This window comes from Lepus europaeus, chromosome 6, assembly GCF_033115175.1.
Source record: "Lepus europaeus isolate LE1 chromosome 6, mLepTim1.pri, whole genome shotgun sequence".
Taxonomy (NCBI): Eukaryota; Metazoa; Chordata; class Mammalia; order Lagomorpha; family Leporidae; genus Lepus; species Lepus europaeus.
The window spans coordinates 86,523,967-86,544,481 of record NC_084832.1 but is presented as its reverse complement, the minus strand read 5'-3'; the positions used below and the strand labels follow the sequence as shown (position 1 = coordinate 86,544,481).

Genomic DNA, 20,515 nt, shown 5'->3' with positions numbered 1-20,515 from the left:
CAGCCCTGGCTGTTGTGGCCATTTGGAGAGTGAACCAGTGGTTGGAAGAGCTCTGTTTTTCTCTCTCTCTCTCTCTCTCTCTGCCTTTCAAATAAATAAAGAAATGTTTAAAAGAAAAAGGGAAGGAGCATTTGTTGCTCCATTTGATCTTTCCTCCTTGAATCCTGAAATCCCTTCAGAGACACCAAAGGTGAAAGGGTTACTCTCTATTGGCTCCTTCCAACCACGCCCACATTTATGTTAATGAGGCTATCTTCTGGAAGTCCCCCAGGATGGGGGTCGGTCTGCCAGGGAGATTAGAGCAATGGGACTGGCTCAGCCCACTTCCTGGGGCAGAGTTAATCACAGGGGTCATCGTGACTCCTGTGTGATGACCCCGACTGAAGGCCCAGAGGGCCTGTGGGTTGGACACATCCACACGCGGTGGGGTGGCACACTCCAGCTCCCTGGGGGCAGAAATTCCAGCACTGGGGACCCTTCCAGACTCGCCCCGTTTGTCCGGATGTGTGCTTTGTATCATGCTAGTAACATAGGAACTTGGAGAGAGGGAGGAAGTGTTCCCTGAGCTCTGTGAGCTGTTACAGCACGTTACTAGGGTGGTGGCAATCTCCAGTTTGTAGCCGAGGCAGACAGAGTGTGGGCAACCTGGGGGCCCAGGAGTGTCTGAGTTGGGGGCAGTCTTGTGGGACTGCACCTTCTCCTCCTGGGACAGGGGCCAAGTCAGGGCAGTTAACAGAGGTGGATTAAGATGAAGGGCACACAGCTGGTGTCACCATGTATTCAGCACTGTCCCCTGTGTACACGTGATCAAGCTCAGTTCCACGTACAACACAGGAAACACATGGAGCATTAGGCCCACATAAGAAAACACAGAACTTTCGGTCCACAGTTTGTTTGAATCTTACCGTCCCTGTTGTCTTCTGAAGGTCAGTAGTGGACACCATGGCCTGAAATTCCTTCTCATCAATGAGTGCACACAGAGTTGCCTGGGACGGGGGAAAACATTGCCTCGTCATTAGCTTGTCACCCCAGTGTCTGATGAGTCAGAAGCCTCTCTGAGCCCAGGCTGACCCCCGGCTGTGCCCCAGAAGGAGAAAATCTGCCACCCAGAGGGGAAAAAGTAGCAAAACGTATGGCTCTCCCCGTGGTACACCCGCTGTGCACCTTCCTACCTGTGTACAATGAGGGATGAATCCATAGACAAGGAGCCGGTCGTTGTGGAACAAGGAGGGCACCTGGGCTGGGGCCTGCAGGGGCTCAGGTGCGTCCAGATTTAGCTGCTGCCATTTCACAGAGACGGAGTGGCAACTTGGAGAACGCAGCCTGGTCATTTGCTCTTCTATCTATGGATAAAATGGGAATTACTTCTTGTTCAAGGTTACATCCGTGTTTACATTACCGCTTGTGGATTTGGTGGCTCCTTGATTTTTTTTTCCTCCTTCCTATTACTGGGTACTTTTCCCAAAGGGCTGAGACAAAATGTTTAATAATAGCACTATCACAGGATTTAAGTTTACAAAGCATCCTAAATTTATGCCATTAGCTAATGACTTCCTTGCAACTTTGATATGAATAGACACCAGTTATAAAAATGAATCCTATGGGGTGGGAGTTGTGGCCTCTATTAGATTCATTCACTTAACAGTGAGTTAAGCCACACTTGAGATGCCCACATCCCATGTTAGAGTGCTATTCAAGTCCATGCTACTCCACTTCTGATCCATCTTACTGCTACAAAGAGATGATGGCTCAAGTACTTGGGCCCCTGCCACCATGTGGGAGACCTGGAAGAAACTCATGGCTCCTGGGTTTGGCCTGGCTCAGTCCTGGCTGTTGCAGCCATCTGGGGAGTGAGCCAGTGGATTGAAGATCTCCTCCTGTCTTTCCCTCTCTCTCTGTTTAACTCTGATTTTCAAATAAAAAAAAAATTCTTCAAAAAAAAAAAATGCTCAACACCACTAGTTAACAGTGGAATATAAATAAAAAAAAAACAATGATATATAACTTCACATCCATTAGGATGGCTACTATTAAACAAACAAACAAATAAAAGATGGAAAACAATGTGCATTGGAGAGGGTCAGAGAAACTGCAAGGCTTACGTGCGGCTGGTGGGAATATGAAATAGTGCAGCTACTGTGGAAGACAGAATGGCAGCTCCTACAAATCTACACACAGAATGACCACACGCTTCAGCAGTCCCACTTCTCAGTGAGCTGCCCAGAACTGAATGCAGAGCCACACACAGACTCTCGTATGCCAGTGCTTGGCCAGCTTTACTCACAACAGCCAAAAGGTGCAGGCAACCCAAGGGTCCACACGGAAGAATGCGTGAACAAAATGCGGTCTATTCATACCATGGAACAGTAGTCACGGTATTCCTGATAGGTGTAAGAGGAGCAGTACCAACAGCAAGGCTCACGCTTCTGTTGCTTTTGTCTCTCTATAGCTCTCCTTTCTAGTCAAGAAAACACAGGAGAGGCTGGTGCTGTGGCACAGCAGGTGAAGCCTCTGCCTGCAATGCTGGCATCCCATGTGGGCACCGGTTTGCATTCCGGCTGCTCCACTTCCAATCTGTTAATGTACCTGGGAAGGCAGCAGAACATAGCCCAATTGCTTAGGCCCCTGCACCCATGTGGAGACCAGGAAGTAGTTCCTGGCTCCTGCTTCAGCCTGGCCCAGCCCCAGCTGTTGCGGCCATTTGGGGAGTGAATCAGTGGATGGAAAACCTCTCTCCCTCTGTCTCTCCCAATATTTCTCTCTTTAACTCTGCTTTGAAAATAAGCAAAGTAAATATTTAAAAGAAAACAGTAGTTACCATCACTTAGACTTGTGTGATCATATTCTATATACAAACATCAAATTAGGTGTAAGAAATTCTTAAAACATACCTGCTTTTTCCAACTCTGTTTGGAGTTTGAGTTAAAATATTCAAATACTCCAGCACCATACTGGGACAAAGTTCTTAAGATGTGACGATTTGCTGTAGAACTGATCACATTTCACACTTTAATTTTCATGAAATTTTAAAAACATTTTTGAAATATATGTCAACATATTGAGAAAGCTCAAAACTCAATGAAAGAGATCATCTGTGGGAATGTAGCTGAAGTTAAAGAAAAACTGAGAGCAGCAGAAAATAATTGGTTGGTTTTGGAAAGTTTTGCTAATGTAAATTCCTGTGTTTCGGACAACTTATTTATTTTTCACAACCAGAAAGTAAAATTGCTTGACTTCCAGTTTACCAAAGGAAGGTGTAGATGATTCTAAAACACCCCCAAAGGCATCAGAATGCGATTAAGATGTCAACCAACTATCAACAAATGTCAGTGTTTCCTGACTCTGATCCCAAAAGCCAAGAACTGGCAAAAAAGTGAACAAAATTTACACCTTAAAACTGGATACACACCTAGAAGCAAAAAGTATAAAGAAGCAATGCTCACTCTAGCAAAGAACATCTTTGATACTTAAATGATCAGTGTCCTGTTACGTTTCTCTTGATAACACTTGGAGAAAAAACTATTAAGAACTCATTTCTGGGGCGCATGCTGTGGTGGAGGAGGTTAAGCCACCGCCTGTGACGCTGACATCTCATATGAGTGCTGTTTTGAGTCCCAGCTGCTCTAGTTCTGATCCAGCTGCCTGTCAAGGCACCTGGGGTCGGGGGCAGCAGAAGATGGCCCAAGGGCTTACCCCCTGCCACCCACATGGGAGACCCGGGTGGAGTTCCAGGGTCCTGGCTTCAGACTGGCCCAGCCCTGGCCATTGCAGCCACTGGGGAGCCAACTAGCAGATGGATCTCTCTCTCCCTCTGTCCCCCTTCTCTCTGTAACTCTGCTTTTCAAATAGATAAATAAATCTTTTTAAAAATGAACTCCTTTCTTAGGACATTTCCTCTGAAACAAGAAAGAATTGATGGATTATTTTTCTAGGAAAAGAGCTAAAGAAAGCTACATCACAATTTTTTTGAGGCTACTGATAAGGGCTGGATGCTATGGTTTGAGTATTAGTCGGGATATTGAACGTCTCCTCCCCCAAAGGTCCAAGCTTTGCTTTTCTGGGGGTGGGAGATGTTTAGCAGAGCAGTTAAGTCACCACTTAGGATACTTGCAACCTGATCTTAGACTGTGAAACTCCAGAACTGTGGGCCAAAATAAACCTTCCTTTACTTCATAAGTAGCCTGTGTCAGGTATTTTGTTACAGCAACAAAATGTTGACTAACACATCGCATCTATCTTTAGTTCTCGAAAAAAATTTTTTTAGATTTTTTATTTATTTATTTGAGAGGTAGAGTTATAGACAGTGAGAGGGAGAGACAGAGAGAAAGGTCTTCCTTCCGGTGGTTCACTCCCCAGATGGCCGCAATGGCTGGAGCTGTGCCGATCCGAAGCCATGAGCCAGGAGCTTCCTCCCAGTCTCCCATGTGGGTGCAGGGATCCAAGCACTTGGGCCATCTTCTACTGCTTTCCCAGGCCATAGCAGAGAGTTGGATTGGAAGAAGGGCATCCGGGACTAGAACCGACGCCCATATGGGATGCTGGTGCCGCAGGCGGAGGATTAGCCTACCGCACCACAGGGCCAGCCCCTAGTTCTCAAAATTAATTTGCAATGACTTCAACACTGACTGAAAAAAAATCCTTAAGACAGAGAGCACTGTACAGATTGTGTCTGCTAGTCGGGCTGGCTGGAGTCTTTACAGTGCTCTTGCTGTGGGGCCTGAGGACAATTATTACACACACACACAAACACACACATACAAACACACACACCAGGGGAAGGCAAGGCTGGATACACAGTCTCCATCCTGGAGAACTGACAGCATTGCTAGAGTGCATAGACACAAAAGTGTATGTATAGAAAATGGGGCAGAAACCCACGGAAAAAGCCCCAAAATTTCACAGAACACCAAGGATCCTAGCTCCCCGGGCCGGATGGTGCTTCTGGGAGGCTCTGGCTGCCACCTGCTCCTCCCCTCCACACCCCCTTTGTTTCCTCCTAGGTTGATCGCCTGGCACCACTAGGGTGAGGGCCATTGGCTGCTCCAGGACAACTTTCCATCAGAAGGCGGAAACAGGTGCTGCCCAGGTGTCGGAGCCTTCTCCAGTGCGGGGTCCTCAGGTAAGCATGCCCGGGACAATTCCTGGAGGAGTTTGCTTCAGCTTTGTGATGCCCAAGCATGCCTGGGGTTACAAAGAATAACAGTAAGAGCTGTGAGGAGGACAGGTGGGCAGGGCTGGTCTTAGAGCAACTGGGCCAGCTCCGGGAGCACGGGGCTGGGCCGGCCCAGCACACCCCTCGCCTGCCCTCCAGCGTACTGAGCTGAGTCCGCTCTGCGCTGGACCTCAGAACAGGAGCACCTGGTGACCACTTGTAGGGCAGTCACTGGCTGTGGGCGGGCAGCTCTGATTGTAATTTTCCTTGCAATCTGCTGTCTGCCTTAGGGCAATCTGAAAGAGGCAGCTGCAGCTGGGGGAGGGGAGTGCCAGCCATGGTGAGGTGGCAGCCTCCCCAGGAGACAGGCTGTGCACACTGCAGACTGGAAGATAAAAATGCACATGGCAGCCTGGGAAGGGAGGTGGCAGAGCAAAGCAGCCTGTGGGCAGCCCTGGCTGCTCAGGACAGGCTGGGCGTTCGGATTCTTACAAAGAAAAATAATCTGATACGGGAGCCATTTTCACGAATGGCTTCATTTTGCAGAGGAGAGGTTAAGAGGGTCTAAGGCCACAGCTGATGGGCGGCCTACTCCAGTTCTGAGACCCTGGCAGTCAGTCTGGCCCTAAGCCCAGGCCTCCGTCCCGCCACACTGTGCAGCTTCTGCACACTGGAGCAGTCATGTTGCTGCATAGGGGGTTTTCCTCAAGACGGACTGCATGGGCAATGGGGATCTGTAAGATTATAGTGGGGAGGAGAAATTCCTGTCACCTAGTGACGTCACAGCCATCATAGGTGTGTAGTATGCTGGTGTAACACACCAACTGAACTGGTGGTCACATAAAGTATAACACCTGTATTATGCAAGACATAATATTGATAATGATCATAAACAACTATGTCACTGGATGATATATTCACTATATTATTCTTTTAGTCATTCTATTATTTTTAAATATTTATTTTTAATTTATTCAAAAGGCAGAGTTAAATAGAGAAAGAGAGGAAAAGAGATAGATAGAGATCTTTTATGTCCTGGTTCACCCACTAAATGGTCGCAACAGCTGGGGCTGGGCCAGGCTGAAGACAGGAGCCTGGAACTCCATCTGGGTCTTGCACATGGGTGCAGGGACCTAAGCACTTGGGCCATTTTCTGCTGCTTTCCTAGGAGCATTAGCAGGGAGCTGGATCAGAAGTGGAACAGCTGGGACTCCAACTGGTACTCATATGGCATGCTGGCTTTGCAGGTGACAGCTTAACCCACTGTGCCACAACGTTAGCCCCTAATCATTATTTTAGAGTGTATTCTACTTATATATAAAAAAGTTTACTGTGTGACAATAGGCTGTGACACTAGTGGCAGCCTCACTTGAGAGGTCTTCAAAAAGTTCATGGAGAGCAGGCATTTGGTGTCTGGGATGCCCACATGTCATATTAAAATACCTGGATCTCGGCTCTGCCCTGACTCCAATTTCCTGCTAATGCAGGCCTTGGGAGACAGGCAGCCTCAAGTTCTTGGGTCCCTGGCACCCATGTGGGAAACCTGGATTGAATTTTTGGGTCCTGGCTTTGGCATTGGCCCAGCCCTGGCTATTGTGGTGTTTGGGGAGTGAACCAGCAGTTAAGAGAGCTCTCTGTTTCTCTCTCTCTCTCTGAGTTTGTCTCTCTACCTTTCAAAAAAAAAAAAAAAAGTTCATGGAAAGTGTGAACTATAAAAAAAGTGCACAAAAAATTTTTGCACTAAAAAAGCATATTTTACTATAAAATACTACTTTAAAGGTTTATTTTATTTATATGAAAGTCAGAGTTAGAGAGAGAGAGGGAGGGACACAGAGAGAGGTCTGCCATCCACTGGTTCACTCCCCAGACGGCTACGATAGCCAGGGCTGGGCCAGGCTGAAGCCAAGAGCCAGGAGCTTCATCCAGGTCTCCCATGAGGGTGGCTGGGTCCAAAACACTTGGGCCATCTTCCTCTTCTTTTCCTAGGTCATTAGCAGGAAGCTGGATCAGAAGTGGAACAGCCAGGACAAGAACCGGCATCCACATGCCTCTATGCCATGACGCCAGCCCCCTTCCACAAACGTTTTGGTCTACATTTGCACATCTCATGTTGACACCGACTTTTGAGTGCATCAAGAGGCAACATTGAGTGAAGACTTACACGCCCTAGGTATGTGTGAGTCACCCTCGGGTGTTCCCACAATGCCGTCTACGGTTCGTTTCTCAGCAAGCATCCCCTGCTGTTCAGCACTGGGTGACTGCATGCTGCTTAGTTTCCAAACTTCAGAAAGCCTGTACAGGCTGCGTTCTCAGGTGGTCTTCACTGAGTGCCCGGATGGCCAAGACTTACCCAACCCCGCAGGTGAACAGCCTGGTGTGCTGCACGTTTCTCTTCACAAGCTGCAAGGTCAGGCTCTCGCTCTGGAGGTGCCCATCTGATATAAGGAGAATGTTCCGTAACCCCTGAGCAGGGTACAGCAAACTCAAATACCGGAGGGTCTTCCAGAAGTCTGTGTTGCCCATGGTAGGAGTAGCAGACTGGAGGAGATGAAGCAGAAGATTATTCACTCCTTTCTGGGTGAATTCACCATCGACTGGAACCATTCCCTGAAGCTCATCTCTCTCTCTCTCTCTCTCTCTCTCTCTCTTTGGACAGGCAGAGTTAGACAGAGAGAGACAGAGAAAAAGGTCTTCCTTTTCCGTTGGTTCACCCCCCAAATGGCTGCTATGGCCGGCCTGCTGCGCTGATCCGAAGCCAGGAGCCAGGTGCTTCTTCCTGATCTCCCATGCGGGTGCAGGGCCCAAGCACCTGGGCCATCCTCCACTGCCTTCCCGGGCTACAGCAGAGAGCTGGACTGGAAGAGGAGCAACTGGGATAGAACTGGTGCCCCAACTGGGACTAGAACCCAGTGTGCTGGCGCCGCAGGCGGAGGATTAGCCAAGTGAGCTGCGGCACTGGCCAAGCCCATCTCTTAACAAGGGCTTAGAGATATGCCGTCACTGTAAAGACTGCTGTCCCGAATTTGTGGAACAGCTGCACCCTTCAGTTCATTTCATATCACACAATAGCTATAATATTATCACTTGCCACTTACTTGCTTGTTATAGTTTTCTTTTTCAAGATTTATTTATTTATCTGAAAGTCAAAGTTACACAGAGAGGAGAGGCAGAGAGAGAGAGAGAGGTCTTCCATCCTTCCATCCGCTGGTTCATTCCCCAGTTGGCCGCAACGGCCAGAGCTGAGCCAATCTGAAGCCAGGAGCCAGGAGCCAGGAGCCTCCTCTGGGTCTTCCATGCAGGTACAGGGACCCAAGGACTTGGGCCATCTTCTACTGCTTTCCCAGGCCATAGCAGAGAGCCAGATCGGAAGTGGAGCAGGCGGGACTTGAACCAACACCCGTGTGGGATGATGGCACCACAGGTGGTGGCTTTACCTGTTACCCACAGCACCGACCCCTGCTTGTTATAGTTTTCAAAGAATTATTTTATGTCTGGGAGAAGTGTCCCCTCAAAGCACCCCTGGGTTCACCAGCCGGGATTTTGTTGACACCAGGCCAGTCAGGCTACTCCACTTGGAGACAGGAGTTAACTGTTCAAGGGGCCAGTGCTGTGGTGCAGCGGGCTAAGCCACTGCCCGTGATCCTGGCCTCCTATATGGGAGCCATTGTGAGTCCTGCCTGCTCCACTTCTGGTCCAGCTCCCTACTAATGCGCCTGAGAAAGCAGTGGAGGATGGACCAAGCACCTGGGCCCATGCCACACATGTAGGAGATCTGGATGGAGTTCCAGGTTCCTAGATTTGGCCTGGATTGGTTCCAACCACTGTGGCCACCTTGGGAGCAAACAGCAGACTGAATCTCTCTGTCTCTTTCTTTTCCCCTTTCAAATAAAAAAAAAAGATTTTTTTAAGGACATTGTCCTAAACTGTAATGCCAGTTGCATTTGGTTGGTGGGACCATGGATGACTCTTCTCTCTACTCTTTTTAATTTCCAATTTTCTTTAACAACTTCACATGATGTTTATTAATAAAATAAAGAACCTGCCAACGTAGAAGCCCTCAGAGGGGATGGGGCCTACCCAGGATCTCTAAGGCTTTGTAAGGAACGACTCAGAAGATAGAGAAAACGTTTTCACTCACCAAAATGAACTCCGTTGGCGCATTATTGCTGGCGATGTGTTTAGGATATGAAAATAACTCCTTGTAACCTGTGTAGTAAGAGGAGCGTGAGATGTTCCCATGAAATATTCACTTGATTAACCACAAACAAACAAGAATGCTATTTGATATCTCTGCTGCTATCATAAAGAAAATGCTATTTATGTGTATACCTTCCTTTTTAGAAAACCATGTTTGATGATTTTAACGTATAAAAAATTCACTTCTGGCTGGCGCCGCGGCTCACTAGGCTAATCCTCCGCCTTGCGGCGCCGGCACACCGGGTTCTAGTCCCGGTCGGGGCACCGATCCTGTCCCAGTTGCCCCTCTTCCAGGCCAGCTCTCTGCTGTGGCCAGGGAGTGCAGTGGAGGATGGCCCAAGTGCTTGGGCCCTGCACCCGCATGGGAGACCAGGAGAAGCCCCTGGCTCCTGCCATCGGATCAGCGCGGTGTGCCGGCCACAGCGTGCCAACCGCGGCGGCCATTGGAGGGTGAACCAACGGCAAAAGGAAGACCCTTCTCTCTGTCTCTCTCTCTGACTATCCACTCTGCCTGTCAAAAAAAAAAAAAAAATTCACTTCTAAGTAGTACACTTCTAAGTACCTTCTAGAGCATTCCATGTCTGCACTTCACTATGCAAAATGTTCTGGGTCAACTCCGGTCATGTGGTCAATTCATTGCTCGGCAGATCATTTGTGCAAAGTATGGGGTGTGGCAATGGCAGGGGCAGCTCGCCTTTGAAGGGCCCAGGCTCCAGGCACGCCCTTGGCACTGCCCACATCTGCCCGACTTCTGTGCGTAGCTGCACCGTGAAGGCTCTGGGCCATCTGCTGGATGGCACGGAAGAGGAGAATCATGAGGACAAGAGTCCTCGCACTCCTCCCCATGCCCCTTCTCTCGTTCCTGAAGTGTCCCCTGCAACTGGAGGAGGTGTTTCTGGGCCCTCACTGGGAGGACACATCACCTTCCTTCTCACAGTGACCTGATGCTGCCTGGAACATGCCTTATAGACCTTCTATGACCGTGCTGATTGCAAATGTTCCATCTTTATCCTTGCCTGTCACACCAAGCGTCTTGCCTTTGGTCCAGTCAGTCATAATTCTAAAAATATTCATCATCATCTACTCTGGAACAGATCCCGTTTTAAACCCTTTACATACATCAGCTCGATGCACATGCCAGTACCACAAAGCAGGGGCTTTACCCTCAGATTACAGATCAGGAAACTGAGGCACCAAAAACTCAAGCACGTGCCCATGGCAACACACAGAGCCTGTGAGTGGTAGGGCTGGGCGCTGGCTCCGGCATCCCTGCTCTCAAGCCTCGTGCCAGGCTCTCACTCCTCTCACAGGTGCATTCTCATTAAGGAGGAGGCACACGTGGAGAGGAGCCCAGTGCACTCACCTGTGCCGAACTGGACAACGTTTACTTTCTGCTTCTCGCCCACCAGGGACAGTGCATGCAAGGCGATCTGTTTGGCTTGCCTGAATGTCACACCCTCCATGGAATTGGAGCAGTCAAGACAAATGATCACTTCACTCTTGACAGCCAGGTCTGGGAGGGTGGCAGCGAGATGGGGTTGAAAGACAAGCATGCAAGCCTGCAAGGAGGGAAAGGCACCACATGGGAGCTTCTCACCACTGCCCCTGCCCTGGTGAGTTTAGAATGGCATCACCTTCTGCATCGGCAGATCACAGAGTTCCAGCCCCACCCCCACTTCCCCCACTACAAAAGGGTGGTCCTGTAACAGGGACCGAGTAACAGAGCCAAGAGAGGCGCAGTGGAACCTCGTGAGAAGCCCCGTGGGCTCGCGAGATTTCATGCTGTGATGGGAATGTGCTACCTGCCAGCAGGAACAGCTGGCAAGCGAATCCCCAATACCAGAGAGGGCTCATGAGTTTCCACACTCCTTAAACACCACAATCAGCTGTGATATTTGAAAGATGATTGAGTTTATATACAACTAATGTTCCAGGCATCCTTCTGGGGGACAAAGTGAGTTGTACATGTAGCTAAGACCTGCAGGGATTTGGCATAAATGGAATAAGTAAAATTCAAAAACTCTCTAGGAAGGTAAACTCATACTATAAAACTAAATGGAATAAGGTGTATCTAACACACGACAGCCTACTAGGAGTTCAAATGAACAGTGCTCCTATTTTTATTTTAACATAAGAAGCAGTTCATCGTGACAGCCACCTCAGATGATCATACATAACTTTTACTTGTTTTCAGTGCTGATATTCAGATTAGCCTATGTCATGACAGCTGAGGACACTGAAGCACCAAACGCTCAAGCCCTTGCGCAGGGCCGCAGAGCTGGGTGCTGGCTCTGGCACTCTTGTTCTCAAGCTTCACGCCAGCCTCTCACTCCGCTGAGTCCAACAGGATGCACTAATTTCCAGTCAATAATTTCCAAACTGAAATAACCCACTTATTCCTAAATATTTTATTCCAATCATTTCGCTTAATTCTAAGTAAGACGGACTGTACCTCGCTTTCTTTTTCTGGATGTTTTTCAACCCACATTCTTGGGAGGTACGCGTCACTCAGACTGATGTGAAGAGAGAATCCACTGCTATCTAAGGAGCTGCCTTCCACAGTGCTGATCACGGCCTTGCAGTCTGTGCTCTGTAAAGCAAACAGCCACCGACAAGGTGAGCAACGGGGTTACATCATGTTACCCGTTTGCACTTACCCGGCAAGGAGGAAACCCCTGTTGGATTTACATAACTCTACTAAAAGCCAATAATGTAGGAATACATCCCAAGTGTATGAAATGTAGATTTTTAGGCATATGAGCAGTATCATCAATTCCACCTGGAATCCCAAGGTTGATTTACACAGTCACATTTAGGTAAGTTTCAGATAGTCTCAACTCTGGATTCAAAGGTATAGGCCTGTGCATTCAGCTAGATTTACTTGGGTATGGCAGAAAGCACAGCAGGTAACCAGAACCTAGACGAGCAGCACAGAACAGTCAGTAGAAATCTTAGAGTTAACTCTTATTTGTAGATCACATTTTCAGAAATGTAAGGCAGCTTTTGAAAGTGTACATAAGTGTCAAAGCAATGAAGACAATACGGCAGATCATAAATGGCCGCAAGCTCTTACCATTCCTGAAATCCCACGCCTCTGTGACCTTGGAGCTCCTCTTCTCAAGAGTTGGTGCCAATTTCCCTGCTCTTTTTATTTATCTATTTATTTACTTGAAAGGCAGAGTTACAGAGAGAAAGGGAGACACACACACACACAGAGTGACAGGAGAGAGAGAGAGAATCTTCCATCTGCTGGTTCACTCTCCAAATGGCCAGAGCAGCTAGGGCTAGGTCAGGCTGAAGCCAGGAGTCTGGAGTTTCTTCCGGGTCTCCCACATTGGGGAAGGGGCTTAAGCACTTGGGCCATCTTCTGCTACTCTCCCAGATGGTTAGCAGGGTGTTGGATCAGAAGTGGTGTAGCTGGGACACCAACCAGAGCCCATATGGGATCCGGTGGCACAGGCGGCAGCTTAGCCCACTATGCAATAGCACCAGCCCCTGGTCCCCTGATCTTGAACTGCCTAACAGAGTTGGTTGTGTGAATTGCTTTGCCCAGTGGAATACTGGCACATGTGATGTAAGCAGGGACTTGAAAAGCGTTTGTGGGCTTCCCCTACCAATTGCGCTCTGCAAATGTGGTGAACATCCCTAAAGTCCAACAGAGCTTCTGCAAGAAGTCTGGCAAGCACCAACCCCACACAGTGACACAGTAGAAGGGCAAAGACTGTATGCCCAGGGAAAGCAGTGATATGATGGGGAGCAGAGTGGCCGTGGCGGACAGACTAAGCTGCGTTTTCAGGAAAAGGTTAAAACTACAAGAAGCCTGTGCTGACTCTTGAGTGTGTGGAGCCCAACTGAAGACCCAAGAGAATGCTGGTTATTTGAACTAGGAGGAGGAAAGAAAAGACCAAGGGATCTAGTTCTAATCTCCATCTTCTCTTTTGTCATGAAGACAATGAAATCTTAAGGTTACTGTTCACTTCATTTGGTCTTTTGGGAGGGAATAAACTAGAGCCTTCAATAAAATTCCTCTTGTGGGGAAATTCTGAGCTTCAACAACACAACAAAGTCTTTGTGGAATGCCATTGGCCCTCTCTCGCTGTGAGAGAGGGCTGTCCTACCACTGAACAAACCACCTTGAGTCCACCTGCCAGGCGTTGGTGAGGCCTTGTTAGGCCATCTTGTCCCAGCCAGGCCCAGAACTGCTCCCCTCCCCCAAACCACAGACTTGTGAGAATAACAAGTGCTTACTGTTTGAAGCCCCAAGATTTGTTTGTTATGCAGCAAAATCTAACTGAGGCAGTGGTCATCTCACCCAGGATGGATTAAGGACATGTGCTTATCTGTACTCCCTAGCAAAGTGCTAAGTTTACATACAGGGACAAGGAAGCAATAAAAGGGTTTAACTCATAAAAGACACTGAGAGCAAGAGCAAAAATGATAGCAGATGAGAGACATCAACACATCTTAGGAAGATGGAAAGTTGATGGAGGCGTGGTAAGTGATTTGGCCAAAGTGGAGGAAGCTATTGCCCAAGTGCCACAGAGGGGACAGCTCAGAGCTGTGGTCTCATTACTCCTCAGCCATCCGGGCAGGAAGGCTCAATAAACTGGAGACACAGTTCCTCCAGGAACATGCTCCTGGTCAAGAGACTACGTGCTCAGCTGTCAGGCCCCAGGCTCCTCCCCACCGAGCAGCCAAGCAGCTAGTGCCATTTTTCTCGTGTTTTCTCACTAAAGAGGACTGAAGACTCATTACTCAGACCCAGTCAACTAGGGGCTGGCATTGTGGCGCAGCAGGTTAAGCCGCCTCTTGTGACACTGGCATCCTGTATCCAAGTGCTGGTTCTAGTCCCGGCTGCTCTGCTTCCGATCCAGCTGCTTGCTAATGTGCCTGGGAAAGCAGGTAAAGATGGCCCAAGTACCTGGGCCCCTGCACTCATGTGGGAGATCCAGATGGAGTTCTTGGCTCCTGGCTTCAGCCCAGCCCAGCTCAGCCCTGGCAGTTGTGGCCATCTGGGGGTGAACCAGTAGATGCAAGATCTTTCTCTGACTCTCTCTCTCTCTGTCACTCTGCCTTTCAAATAAATAAAGAAATCTTAAAAGAAGAAGACAAAACTCAACCAAATAGTACCCAGACTAGGGAAGGCTGGCACAGTGGCACAGAGAAGAACAGGGCTGCTTCTTCAGGGGCATGAAAGTGAGCTGGCATCCTAAAACATGAGCCACCGAGCTGCCCTCCCCAGTCACGCTTTCCGAACACCCAGAGCTTCTCATCTCAGTCCTAACCACGGACACAGGGAGGGTCACTCAGGCGTTTAAGGAAAAACCTCTAACATGAAAACTGGAGACAAACAGAAACCCAGAAGGAGAAAAAGGAACCCCCAAAAGAGGAAGTACAACATAGGGAAAGGGAAAAAATATATATTATAAATGTTTTCTGAGAAACGTGGGAGAGGAGAGTTCCTGCATAAGACACACAAAGATGCTGTAGAAAAAAGGAATACTCACAGAACAGAAAAGAGCCCTGAGAAATAAAGTGCATGAGAACCAAATTAGAACGTTCAGTAGAAAGGTGGGACTTTAAATTTGAACAACAAAATAACCCAGAAAGTAGAACCAAAACAGACTGAAGTGGGCAATAAGACAGAAAACTCCAGAGAGCAAGTGGCTCCTTCCCCGCGCACACCTGATTGGAAGGGGTAGCAGTAGGGAAGAAGAGAAAGGAACAACTCATTTAAAAAATATGAGAGCGTTTCCCAGAACTAACGGCCATGAGTTATATACAATGACTGACTATCACGTTGTTAGGAAATTTCAGAATCCCAGGGATAAAGAGAAGATCCAAAAATCTCGCAGAATCTTAAAAAACACACTGAAACAGAGGCCAGCACTGTGATGTAGTGGGTTAAAACCCTGGTCTGCAATGCCGGCATCCCATATGGGCGCCAGTTCAAGTCCTGGCTGCTCCTGGTTCCTGGATTCAGATCGGTGCAGCTCCGGCCTTTGCGGCCATCTGGGGAGTGAATCATCAGATGGAAGACCTCTCTCTCTCTGTCTCTCCTCTCTCTGTGTAACTCTGACTTTAAAATAAATAAATAAGTCTTAAAAAAAAAAAGAACCCCACACAGCTAAACAGACCACATACAAAGAACAGGGGATAAGAATACCACTGAGTTTCTCAAAAGTAACCTTGGAAACTATAAGTCAATGCCCTTGATATTCTGGGAGAAGTTGAATCCCAGCCTAGAAAGTCACATCTCATTGGAGGGCCAAGAGCAGCACCCAGAATAAAGGTTTTTCCACACTCTACCCCACCCCCCACTCTCCTGCTCAGGAAGTGCGTGGGGGCTGTGCTCTGCCAAGCTGAAGGAAGAAACAAGAAAAAGGAGAAAAAGACAGAAAAGGGAGGCCTAGCCATCACCCAGCCAGGCTGCAGGGGTAGATGGAAAGGGAGCTTGGGGAGACAGAGGAAATGGGCATGTCTGAGGCATGGCCAATGCGAAAAACCGTATGGAGAGAGGTTCGAACCAATGTGTTAGGCAATGAGAAAAAACTCCTAAAACACCAAGCAAATGGAAAAGCCAACTTTTACAAAAGAATAGCATCATAATGTATTTCTTGGTTCAATGGTAAACACTGTTTATATAATCATAACAACTTAAAATTGTATTTACTTATTTTCACGTTATTTCACACACACACACACACACACACACAGAGGTATCTTCCATCTGCTGGTTCACCCCCAAATGCCCATAACAGCCAGGGCTGAGCCAGGCTGAAACCAGGAGCCAGGAACTCCCTCCAGGTCTCCCATGTGGATGGCAGGAACCCAAGTGTTTGGGCCATTTCTGCTGCTTTTTGTTGTGCACCAAAATAAACTCCTATCTTTAAGAAAATTTTTATTTGAGGGGCAAAGAGACAGACAGAGAGGGCTCCTCTCCATTCAGAGAATGGAAGCTCTTTATCTCTCTGCCTCTAAAATAAATCCATTAGAAATTTTAAAAATTCACTAATTTGGAAAGAAATCCAAGGGGCAGGCTTTTGGCTCAGTGATGGAGATGCAGGTTGGGACACCTGCTCCGCATATCAGAGTACCTGGGTTTGAGTCTCTTTTCTGCTTCCAATCCAGTTTCCTGCTAATGTACACTCAGGGAAGCAGCAGATGATGGCTCAAGTACTTGGGTCCCTGCCACCCACATAGGATTCAGTCTGGTCCAGCCCAGACTGTTGTGGGCATTTGGAATTTGGGGAATGGGAGGGAGCTCTCTCTCCATTTGCTTCTATGTCTAAGTCTATGGCTGTATCTAGATTGGCCATTCAATAAACAATTTTTTTAAAAAAGAAAGAAATCAAACATTCACTAACCTTTTGTTTCAGTTCGTGTGTGTCACTGGAAATGGACTTGATCACGTATGGCATCTCAATCGACATAGTCAAAGAGAAGCTACCAAAAATGAAGAGGTTATTTTAGATACCTTAGAGTTCTGCCAAGTTGTTTCAAATAATTTTAGATGTGAATTTAAACCATAAAATGAATGTCCACTGAATGATTGACAGGCTGTATATTTTAGGTACTTACCTTTGCTGTTTTCCTATTTCCTTTACACAAACCTTCACTACTGTATCCTGTTTAAAGAAAAATACGTGTGTTTAAGTATCTGTTTAAAGTTAACAGTGAAACTCTGAACTGGAGATAATCTCAGCTGGGCCACAGCTGATGGCAGCAACAAGACAGGTGGTTTCTCTTCCACGTCCTGAAACACTTGGAATAATAGTAACTTCCAAAACAGGAATCACATACGGCCATGTTGACAGAGATTTTAACCACATACATGTCTCTCTGTGTGTATATATTCACACACACATATACACACATGCACACATGATTTATTTAAATATATACAAAGAAGTCTAGAAGGATATATATATCAAAACATTGATTATAGCTTTCTCTGGGTGATAGAATTAAGGGTGATTTTAATTCTCCTCTTTTGGCTTATTTGCATTCTCTATGCTTATCAGATTCTTCAGGAGTGAACATGCAGTACAGACACAGAACTTCCTTGAGTGACTAATAGTAAAATAACATTATGCCCATTGAGTATATTTGTGTTCATTTCAATTCATTTCACAGAGAGGGCATATGCCTAAACACATAAATGTCTGTAAAATTTTGCTTCCCCAGGCATAAAATCCTCCCCACATGCATCCTCAAATCCAATCTTAAGGATACAAACCTGAAGGTTTTCATTCAAAGCCTTGTCCTGCTGCCAGGGAGCTACAGTGGCTGGCATGAAGAAGACAGCAACAGGGCCCTGAAGGCTGAGTTCTGTGATGTAGGTAATCTTGATAAGGACCTTAGCCTTAGGAGGCAGGTTTCCAACACTGACAGTAAAAACATCCTGAAACAGAAACAGATGCTGTGGTTTGAAGGCCATCTGGCTCTCCAACTCATACAGGAGTCTAACTCCCAAAGTTAAAAGTTGATGGTACCTGGGCTGGCACTGTGGCATAGTGGTAAAGTTGCCACCTGCAGTACCAGCATTCCATATGGGCGCCGATTCAAGACCCGGCTGCTCCACTTCTGATCCAGCTCTCTGTTATGGCCTGGGAAAGCAGTAGAAGAATGGCCCAAGTCCTTGGGCCCCTGTACCCTCATGGGAGACCTGGAAGAAACTCCTGGCTCCTGGCTTCGGATTGGCCCAGCTCCAGCTGTTGCGGCCATCTGGGGAGTCAACCAGCAGATGGAAGACTTCTCTCTCTCTCTGTGCCTCTGCCTCTGTAACTCTGCCTTTCAAATAAACAATTTTTTTGAAGTTGATGGAAACTTAAGCCAATGATGGTGTTTGAGAGGTAGGCCTAGTGGGGGGTGGTCCTTGGGCCACTGGAGGCGTGTCTTCGGAGGTAACCAGTGGGCTGCTATAAAAGCCTAGGTCAGGCCCAGCTATTCTATCTGCTTCTTGGCTCACCATGTGGTCTTCCTTTCACACATGCTCACCAGATGCCCAACAACGGGGCCACCTGAACCTCCCAAACCATGAAACCATGTGCCAGACACATTTTTCTCTTTATAAAGTTAGCCGCCTTGACTGATTAGGCTGCAACTCAAAACCATATCTGTTCTAGTCAAGCCCTCATGTCACTTCAACGATTTAAATCCCAAATGATCAGGCTCAAAGCGGCAACAGAACCCACAGGACAGCGATGGGCTTTAAAGGAGAACCTTGGAGCCGCTCCTTAGTCTAGAGGACAGGGTGAGATCGCAGGAGATGGAGGCAGAGGAGGCCCCTGGGCTGCTGAGCTGAGGAAAGCCCCCCAGTGGACTCCACACTGGTGGCCCTGCTGGTGTTGGCTCCACTGCCCAGATGGCCTCCACTTGCTGCCAATCCTGGAAAAGCCTGTGCCCCGGCCCCTGATGCCACAGCACGCAGCATCAGTTCCCCCGGCAGCTGCGAGGCGAGAGCAACTTTCTCTAAACTTGGTCTTCACTTAATTCTTTTACCGTACAGTAAATTTCTTAAAAAAGATTTATTTATTTATTAGAAAGTCAGAGTTATAGAGAAAGAGGGAGAGACAGAGAGAGGCCCTTTCTAAAGAGCAATAAAGCTCACAAAATGTTACCCTCTCCCATTTCCTCCCTATGTGTTGAGACCACTGGTGCAGGAACCCAAGCTCCACCTCCCCCAGACTCCTTGCAAATCTGATGGCAAAACAGGTAAGCTGCGAGGGGCAGCTTGTGAAAGAGTTAAGAAGAAAGTTCCCAGTGGCTGCTGCTGCTTCTTTTTTTTTTAAGATTTATTTATTTATTTGAAAGAGTTACACAGAGAGAGAAGGAGAGAAGGAGAGAGAGAGAGATAGACAGAGAGAGAGAGAGAGAGAGAGAGAGAGAGAGAGGTCTTCCATCTGCTGGTTCATTCCCCAGTTGGCTGCAATGGCTAGAGCTGCGCCAATCTGAAGCCAGGAGCCAGAAACTTCTTCCAGGTGTCCCATGCGGGTTCAGGGGCCCAAGGACTTGGGCCAACTTCTACTGCTTTCCTAGGCCATAACAGAGAGCTGGATTGGAAGTGGAGCAGCTGGGTCTCAAACCAGTGCCCATATGGGATGCCGGCACTGCAGGCGGCAGCTTTACCTGCTACACCACAGTACCGGCCCCCCAGTGGCTTCTAAAAACCCCTACTTCCCATCCAGCAGCAAGCCCCCTGTTTCCCATGGGAGGTGGCAGATTCTCTCTTCAGCCAGATAAAAGCCCAGCACTATGCACGCCCTGTGCACAGTCTCTTTGGAGACTTTGTCCCTCTTTGCTTCAATAAAAGCACCCTGCATCTGTTGAGGTCGGTATCTATCTCTCTTTCCCATATCTTTTCTGGGGGCCACAAAAGGCTGGAACCCTGAGCTATTCCAAACCTAACACTTCTATCTGCTGGTCTGCGCCTCAGATGGCCACAATAGCCACGGCTGGGCCAGGCCAAAGCCAGGAATCAGGATCATTTTCCTGGTCTCCCACATGGATGGCAGGTGCCCAAGTACTTAGGACATCTTCTGCTGCTTTCCCAGGTGCATTATAGGGAGCTGGATCGTAAGTGTAGGAGCCAGGACACAAACTGGCGCCCATATGGGATACTGGCATTGTAGGCAGCAGCTTCACCCTCCGACAAGCCCCACTGTTTAGTAAATGTATCATTTTAGTTTTCACAAAATGTATTTAACTTTCTTCGAATGGGATATTAAGATTCAGGGTAGATGGGAGATCTCTATCTTTCTGTCTCTCTGCCTTTCAACTAAATAAATTTTTTAAAGATCCCCCTTTTTTGGGGGGGGGGGGAAGACCTTCTATCCATTGGTTCACTTCCCAAATGGCTGCAATAGCCAGGGTTGGGCCAGGTCGAAGCCAGAAGCCAGGACCTCCATCAGGATCTCCTATATGGGTGGCCCCAAATACTTGGGCCATCTTCTGCTGCTTTCCAAGGTGCATTAGCAGGGAGCTGGTTGAAAATACAGCAGCTGGAACTTTAACTGGTGCTCCAATACGAGACGCTGGCATCAGAAGCAATGGTTTAACTTGCTACGCCACAGGACCGGTCCCATAAAATTTTAAAAAATAATAAAATTAAGAAAGAGAGGCTAAAGGTGTCTTTTTCTGGTATCTACACAGAGATTCTCTCAA

The 20,515-nt window shown here is 47.8% G+C and overlaps 1 protein-coding gene across 1 annotated transcript in view; it reads right to left on the bottom strand.

Moving 5' to 3' along the window:
* PARP4 (poly(ADP-ribose) polymerase family member 4) overlaps positions 1-20,515 on the bottom strand; it is a 93,929-nt gene that overhangs the window by 18,252 nt on the left and 55,162 nt on the right. The window contains 10 exon segments of the mRNA XM_062194495.1: positions 906-986; positions 1,173-1,343; positions 2,892-2,991; positions 7,503-7,690; positions 9,291-9,358; positions 10,713-10,908; positions 11,802-11,939; positions 16,717-16,795; positions 16,931-16,977; positions 17,589-17,753. Coding sequence (XP_062050479.1) covers positions 906-986; positions 1,173-1,343; positions 2,892-2,991; positions 7,503-7,690; positions 9,291-9,358; positions 10,713-10,908; positions 11,802-11,939; positions 16,717-16,795; positions 16,931-16,977; positions 17,589-17,753 — 1,233 coding nt within the window.